Below are 8,195 nucleotides of genomic sequence, written 5' to 3' on the forward strand. Positions count from 1 at the left end.
AGCACTGTGTTATGCACTATCGTCGCGTATTTTTGTGTTTTTTATTTCCTCATGACCAGAAAAAAAGTTTACGCAGTCTGCCTGATGCGCGCGAGGATGAGAAACAAACTTTTAATTTGTCTTGGCCTTACCAGCTGAATTTTACTAATTGGAGTCTACTTGTATTTCTTCCTTGGAAATCTAATGTTTTGGCGACCATTTTGTTTATGCTAATGATAATATCTCAAATTGCCCAATGCTTACAGAGTGCCAGAAACTGTACAGTTCAGTTTGATGATCTTGACAAGATCAATTGAAAACAACTGAAAGCCATTCTTTGCGTATTAAAGGCCCCCTAACTTCGTGGGGTTTATTGTTTCGAATGACTGACACATGGAGGTAACGCGAGCAACTGCTCCTGAAAACCTGCATAAATCTTTTCCATGTAGATAAACAAAGCCCCGTGCCAACGTATTGCATTTCGTGAATACTTTGGACATCGCATAGGGAGCCAGATACTGTCTATTTTGCAGTTTCAAGTGAGTTATTGACGAAAAATCCGTTTCTCTACACTGTCAGTAGCGTTGAAAAGGTAGCAATTGCTGTCAATCAAAGTGTTACTATGTGCTTGCAATACACACAATGCATCAAAATAGTCAAATAAAAAAACATTCAATCAATAAAAAACTGAAAACTTGCGCCTTACAATTTGGTCCTCTTGTCCAACACTGACATCAGGACTATTTTGTGTGTGGTAATGTAACGATGACTTTCTTTGAGTCTTCTTTTTTGTAGGGGACAACTAAATTCAAAGGACTGGCTGGACCATTTAAAAGCACAAGCAGTCCATGCATATGGGTGATCAAGGTCAGTCAAACAAGTGAAAATAGATTAAATAAATACAGTGAGTGAAAATGCTTTTCTTGCAATATTACGGCATTAAATAAGCTTATCTAAATTTGGTTATCGCGTTTTGATGATGAACTTTGCTTTCATTTTTGACGTGACTGACTATTGTTAGTCTACGAATTCCTTAAACCTACCAATCAATGTTAGTAAAAACTTTTTAAGATAATGTTTTTGTTACACAGGGAGTGCAGGAACGACTTACTTAAAATACCTGTAGAGACTGAATTGTACCATTTGAATATACGAGATTAGGCCAGGAAGAAAAAATAAATTGTTCATCGGAATCGCCGCTTCTACTTTGGCATATTTGGAATTTTTTTTTTTTTTTTGATCGCGGCAAATTCTTACTTCCGCATTACAAATATTTTTAGTACTGCCGCTGGTGGCGCCCTACACTGTGTCGGGTTTTCGCGGGCAAGGGATTCTGAATGAGACTTCATTCGTGTTCGGACTTAGTTGACCGCCAACACGTTATTGTTACGTCTGAATTTGGCGAATCACGACACAGAGTGGGTCGATTTGGCCAGAAATTTGCTCGTTTTGTAAAGGTTAGTACATGTCACATGAGTATTAATTTGATCGCCAACATTCGACGTGATGGCCAACAGTTAGTCCCAGAGACGCTATTCAGTGCAGTGTTTGTCCTGATATTACGTTCGGCGATTTGTTCAACAAGATCGTGACAGCAGATGGACGGTGCATCCGATTGAATGAAAATTGCATCGAAAGTATAAAAATTTACGGCAATGACAAAACACATGGTTGCGTCGATGTTAAAGTGCGATCTGAATGATGACTATATAACTTCACTCCGATCACATTACAGTGTTGTTAGACCATTATGTAAAATGTGTATATATAGACAGTGGTAAAGAGGCCAAAACATGGGGCCAAAGTAAAATGAAAAAACTCAGATGCTAGGTCCCACCGGGACAATATTAAAGGACAATACTGAATTGTTGAATTTCAGTGATTTGCTGTACATTTCAGTTTTATTCTGAGAGAATGTTGAACTGCTCAAAATATGTTGTGCAAACACTAACTGTGAATGTAATGGCCTATGTTATTGTTGGGAAATATAGTATTGAATTCAGTTACCAGTATCAGTGTTTCTTGTCTGAGCTATTTCAGGTAAAAAGGAAACAATTATCTTGCCTTGTCTGCATCTGTGCAAAAATGCCACCGTTTACCTTCGGCCTAAAAAAAAAGCTCGCCGCTCCTTGGACTTGGTCCAAAAAATCCGATGAACAAGATTTTTTTTTTCTCTGGCCTTACCCTTAAACTTGTTTAATTAAGGATGAAATGATGATAAATTAGTTCGTGCAATTATGAAATACAAAAACTGCATACACTTTTATCTGAGTTTTACTAAATCATTGAATAAATCTATGTATACGTTATATGTACCAAATCATGATTACACAGATAAGAAAACCTTTGAGATATTAAAAATGGTATTCAAATAGTCATTTTAGGGATGGAGAACAACATGAGCCTTAATCTGAAAGGATTGACCAACTTGTCACGCACTCTCAATTACTCTACTAACTAACTAGGGCACAGATGCAGTGGCAAATCTACGGAAACTTGTATCTCCAATACAAGCGATGATCCAGATTCGGTTTGTCGACACAAGAATTGTGACACCCGATACCATATGACAGTATCAAGATGCATTAAAATAACGTTGAATTAAATCAAAAGTTTCCAATGTCCTTTTATAACTCCGATGTCTTCGACATCTGCTAGGAAATACAAATCACCATTGATACCATAACAATACTCTCTTATAGTGAATTTCAAAATAGCTTGGAATTAGAACGTGCTTGGGTGATAAGAAAAACGTTTCTGTCGATAGAAAAGAACACCACCAACATTCATGATGAAAGTTCTCCTTCGATACATTTTGCAATAATTTAACCCAATACGACGTTCACTGAGTCACAGTCAACATCGTCAATGTTGCTGCCATCCCACTAAAAAGTCTTCCGTACACTGATTGCTTGAACATTCTTAAATCGCTTTTATCACATTTCCCGACGATGAAACTGCACAGAACGCTAACGATAATTTTTTTTCGGTAAAGTGTGCACAGGTCTGTATGTGGCGTTATTTTCTGTCGCCAGAAACGTTTTTTTTTCTACTCACCAAAGCACGTTGTACTTCCAAACTCTTTTGAAATGCACTATAAAAACTTCATCTAATCACTGACAAGCTCTGGCGGAGCTGATTTTCTTAAGATGTATATTTCAAAGAGAAAGTTCAGCATCATACTTCCGTATTTTGATTCTTCTTTGAAAAACCTTATAAGCCTTTGAATGTCCTCTTTCTCTGTTGAGTATGCATCTTCACGTCCGGAATACAACGTCTCAGCATTCCATGAAGAGCTGCTGACCCGGGTAACAGGGGCTAAGGGATGAAGTTCGCTGTTCCCGAATGTTGATCTCTTCCGACACAACTGAAAAATGCAAAACGTGAAACTACTTAATCATAAAAAGATGCTTTAATTTAATCATCAAGTTGCAAATTCGTGATTCTATTACAGTTGTAAAAATATCAATAAAATTGACTAGTCTTTTATCGGCATAAGAAGAACACAAAATGGGGTATCGTCGATAGTTTTTCTGAGGAACGAAAATGTAGAATCAATTTGAAATATAATACATTGTATGCAATAATTCTGAACTCGTCAAATCAGCCGAAGTCGACGAAGGCACGACATAGACATACGATTGTTATTGGCAAAATTACAGATCTCTTTGAACGAATAATAAGCTTGATAGGATTTAAAAAAAATTATCACACTGAAAATTATACTGGACTGACACCAACTGTCAACACAAATTCATCTGGTTATTTCCGACTTCGCAGTATAGTGTAAATTCCAATGATTAAAACAATTAAAATTCAGAGGAAGGAAAACTATCACAAAGTCAATATCCACGTAGCAAGACCGCCTTGTGACTTCCTACCATATAGAATTTCTCCAAACGATTTATTTGGCAAATGATCCCGTGAGCATTACGAGCAGTTTAGGCCCATGATGTTAAAATATGTCATACTAGAAACCAATCATACCAACTTACAGAATAGTAGACAGCATTGCTCCAGCGTTAAGTTTCCAGCACAACTCTACGGAAATGTTTTCTGTGGCAGCCAAGTAATATGCAATATGTTGAAGATGTATGATGTCAAAACCATTAGGCGCTTTTCTACCACTACCCTTTCTTAGATACTCTTCTATAGTTATTGTGGTGAATCCGAACTGTGAAATGTTTCATCATGCGTGCTGACTGATCAAGAGCTGGACGCTGACACTACTCGTTGTATTTGATGTCAACTTACGTCGCAATCGCAGGAGTCATCACATTGTTATTTTGAACTTCTTGATCTGCATCGTTAGAACCCTCTGGTCTGTTACAGCCCAAACTTTAGGAAAGAATATCTGACTTACAGTTATTGTGAGGAAGTGTCAATTTGTATGTGTATGAACGACTACTAGCGTCATTCCGCTGAATTAAGCAAAAGTGAACGGTGTACTGTTGCCCTAATGCAATGCTTTGTGTACAAACAACACATACAAATGTGCTGTTTCAGAGATGTCTTTCATCATCGACCCCAAATTATTTTCACCAAGAGGTGAGTTACAGACACATACTTATCTGTATAGCAAAATTCGGACTTCGGTCATTGAAACAAAGCGGACTATTTCGGATAAAGTTTAGATAGCTACGTTCAAATGCACCGAGAGCACAATTTTCGAAAATGCTTGTTCAGGGGCCCGTTTTACCACTGCAATCAGTTCTAAAACAGTATATTAGCATCGGTGGAATGAGCTCTCGTCCAATCAGAATGATGCATGGTAGCATGATATAATATAATCTAACTTAATTTGTTATTGGTAAATCATTTGTATGTGATCTCTCGTAGGTACTCGTAAAATGAAAAAATGCCTTACTTCAAAGAAGTCTGCATTATCTTGCCTTATGCAAGTCTGTAATTTTTAATTCCATCATTACTTGATAAAGATTTTGAAGCTATGAAATTAGAATTCAATGATTTTTATAGCTTAATTATGGAATTGTAATACGATATCTACTTTTTAAAACCCGAGTGAATGACATATATATCTTGTTCTTCATTTTATTTGACGAGTCAAATTGTCATGATAACGCAGATAAAAAGTATTTTAAACGTTCAAGCATGGTATCACCATAGTGTATCTGGGTCTGAACTTAACGTAAAACTTGAGAAACAATTGCCCGAATTGGCTCGGACCAGTAGTTCGCATACTAATACGAATTACGTGGCAAAATCTAACAGAACTGTTTCTTCAATACAGATGCGCCAGCAAATTCAAAATAACATGTTAATTAAAATAACATCAAACCAAATGAAAATATTCAAAGAGCTTTTATAACCACTATATCTTCGTCATCTGCGGGGAAATACAAATCACCATTGATATCATAACAACACTCTCTTAAAAACTCCATTAAATCACTGACAACCTCTGGCGGAGCTGATTTTCTAAAGTTGTATATATAGAAAATAAAGTCCAGCAATATATTCCCGTCTTTTGATTCTTCTTTGAAAAGCTCGTTTGCCTTGAAACTCCTCTTCCTGTATCGAGTCTGTATCTTCACATCCGGGATACAACGTTGTAATAGTTCACGAAGAGCAGCTGACCCAGGAAAAAGGGGCTCAGGGATGATGTTCGCTATGCGACGGTTGATCTCTTCCCAGGCACCTGAAAAATACAAACACTGACATAGTGAAACATTTTCAATTTACCCAAGCATGCGAAAGAAGATGCAGTCGAGATGCTTTTTCAAAGGGGTTAAATTTAAAATAGAATTTAGCACAGTCTTACGATCATTCGAATGAACACAGAGAATCTTAATTTTAATAATCTTGTACAGTTCTTTTGAGCGTACGAAATGTTGAAATGATTCGAAAAGAAATCTTGCTTTTGTACTTTTTCATTGTTCACCTTAACAAGTATAGCAGAAGATCCGATTAAATCAAATATAGTAGATCATTTTACTTAAGTTTGGGGTTTCAAGGAATAAAATTTCGTACTTACAAAAACTCTAGATCAATTCTCTCTGAGCCCAAGATTCGCTTAATTGGATCTGTGATGCTGTGTCTTTATAATGTTCCGAACAAAAGCTGCCTCTGAACATTTCATATTAGGTACACGAGACAGGGGAAACTGATACCTATATCCTTCATTCCCTAAAATTGATTTTGATTTTTCTCTTAGCGTCTCTGCATTATTTTAAAGACAATTACTTGAAAGGTATACAGTCACCTGTAATCTAAATATGCCCATACTATGGTCAAAGTTCCTTGGTACTCAAAATGTCCATGTGAGGGCGTTGTTTTTTTAAAAAGCGGCCACCCGCTTAAAATCTGTGATTGGTTAGGTTTTCTCTTTCCATGGTAACTGTGGTAAAATTGGAACAGGTGACAGTTTGGCACCAATGTCAAAGCACAATCCTTTATAACTTTGAATTCCTCAACATTTTTAGCTGGCATTATTTGCGGGCTTTACTATAAGTATATAAACTGTTTTGTTAACAGTATTGCAAATTGAGACAGTATCGTACCGACACCAAGCATAGTAAAAAGCATTCCTCCAGCGTTAAGTTTTCCGTGTAGCTCGACGAAAATGTTGTCAGGGTCGGCCAAGTAATATGCACTATGCTGAAGGTGTATGATGTCATATCCGTCTGGCGCTTTTCCAACCTCAGCCTCTCTTAGATACTCTTCTACACTCGTTGGATGGAATTCAAAATCTGCCCTCTTCCACAGACCAAGTTCCTGTTTCGATTTCACTAAGTCTTGAAACTTTTGCACCGATTTGGCCGAGGGATCAACAACAATGTATTTCATAGAGCTGAATTTGCTGACCAGCGTGTCGATAATTGGAATATCGCGGGTCCCTGTCAGAGATTAAATGACACTTTTAGTCAGCAAGCCATATTTTGTTTGCTGCCCATTTCCACAGAAAAATATCGATCATATGAATGAATTAGACATCAAAGGTGACAGTAACTTATTGTTCGACATTTTATAGACCAATAAATATCGATTATGAATTTGTAATATTTAATATCTAATCACAACGAGTATACACAATAAATCCAAGCATTGTGGTTCCAACTAAGTTATTCACTACGTAAAAAAATACAACACTGCAAATATTTGTAATTCGGAAAAGTATCAATTTTTAAGTATTAGAAACTGATTTTCCGGCATTCAAGATACCAAAATCAACAGACTGAATAATTGTAGAAATTGTCGATTGGAGACACCTTTTATGAATTCCCATGGTCTTATACTGGGCTTGACATCAAGCCATGAAAACGACGTTGCATTGCTTGCTTTTCCAGACATTTTTTTGATATTTGATTATGGTCATTCTTCTATACACTTAAAGTATAGTTTTATTGGTTCTTTTAGAGAATGACGCGAAGGTTTGGTTAAATTACAGTTGCAACGCTCATTCTAAACATGTTTACTGACTTTTATCTTGACCCTTCCAACTTGCTCTTGTGCGTGCGCACATTTGCGTGTGTGCGAGCGAGAGAGAGAGAGAGAGAGAGAGAGAGAGAGAGAGAGAGAGAGAGAGAGAGAGAGAGAGAGAGAGAGAGAGAGAGAGAGAGATTGGATCATGATGAAGATAATTTACTATCCGGATGACCCCTGGTCTTTCCCCTCATAATTACTGTCACCAACTTCCGATCAAATAATCTTACCGTCAGCAGATCCTATCGCAAGTACCTGAAGTTCAGTGTCCGTCTTTTCACTAAACACAAATCTTCCAAAGGTATCCTTTAGATCTTTCTCGCGTTGCAATATGAAATCATCCAGACCGTAACGATATGTTGCGGCGTTTCCATCGAAGTATTCTCTTGGAAAATGTAGCAATGTCTTTATGTCTTTATTCATTATGACCTTAACAAGAAAATACAAAAACGCAGATGTAAACAGTCCTCTATGGTTAGCATAACCTTTGTACTTCGACCTTCTCTTGGTTGGGCACGTTAGAGTGTCGATTTTAGACCCAAAAATACTGAATTAGAGGCTTTACTCTATCAACTCAAGTTGTTAGCCACAATATCCTTTGTACTGACATCCTGCCATATTTACTATAATAATAATAATCTTACCTCTGATAAAAATGCTAGCTCTCAACAAGTATCTCCGTTAAGTACAGATCTGAACCATTTCTGAGACTGCGCAAACCAAGCTGACCTGCCCTCACAAACACTGTTAAAACCAAAGGTCATACTATTCAT

General features: G+C 37.0%; 1 protein-coding gene across 1 annotated transcript; it reads right to left on the bottom strand.

The window, feature by feature from the left end:
• Window positions 1-3,773: 3,773 nt before the first annotated feature.
• Window positions 3,774-8,195, bottom strand: LOC139132544 (histamine N-methyltransferase-like). Its single transcript, XM_070698851.1, has 4 exons — window positions 8,067-8,195; window positions 7,653-7,851; window positions 6,501-6,836; window positions 3,774-5,638 (listed from the first exon to the last, which is right to left on the bottom strand). The coding sequence occupies exons 2-4, from the start codon at window positions 7,843-7,845 to the stop codon at window positions 5,292-5,294; spliced, it is 876 nt and encodes a 291-aa protein (XP_070554952.1). The 5' UTR covers window positions 7,846-7,851; window positions 8,067-8,195; the 3' UTR covers window positions 3,774-5,291.

This window comes from Ptychodera flava, chromosome 5, assembly GCF_041260155.1.
Source record: "Ptychodera flava strain L36383 chromosome 5, AS_Pfla_20210202, whole genome shotgun sequence".
In the NCBI taxonomy this organism is placed as follows: domain Eukaryota; kingdom Metazoa; phylum Hemichordata; class Enteropneusta; family Ptychoderidae; genus Ptychodera; species Ptychodera flava.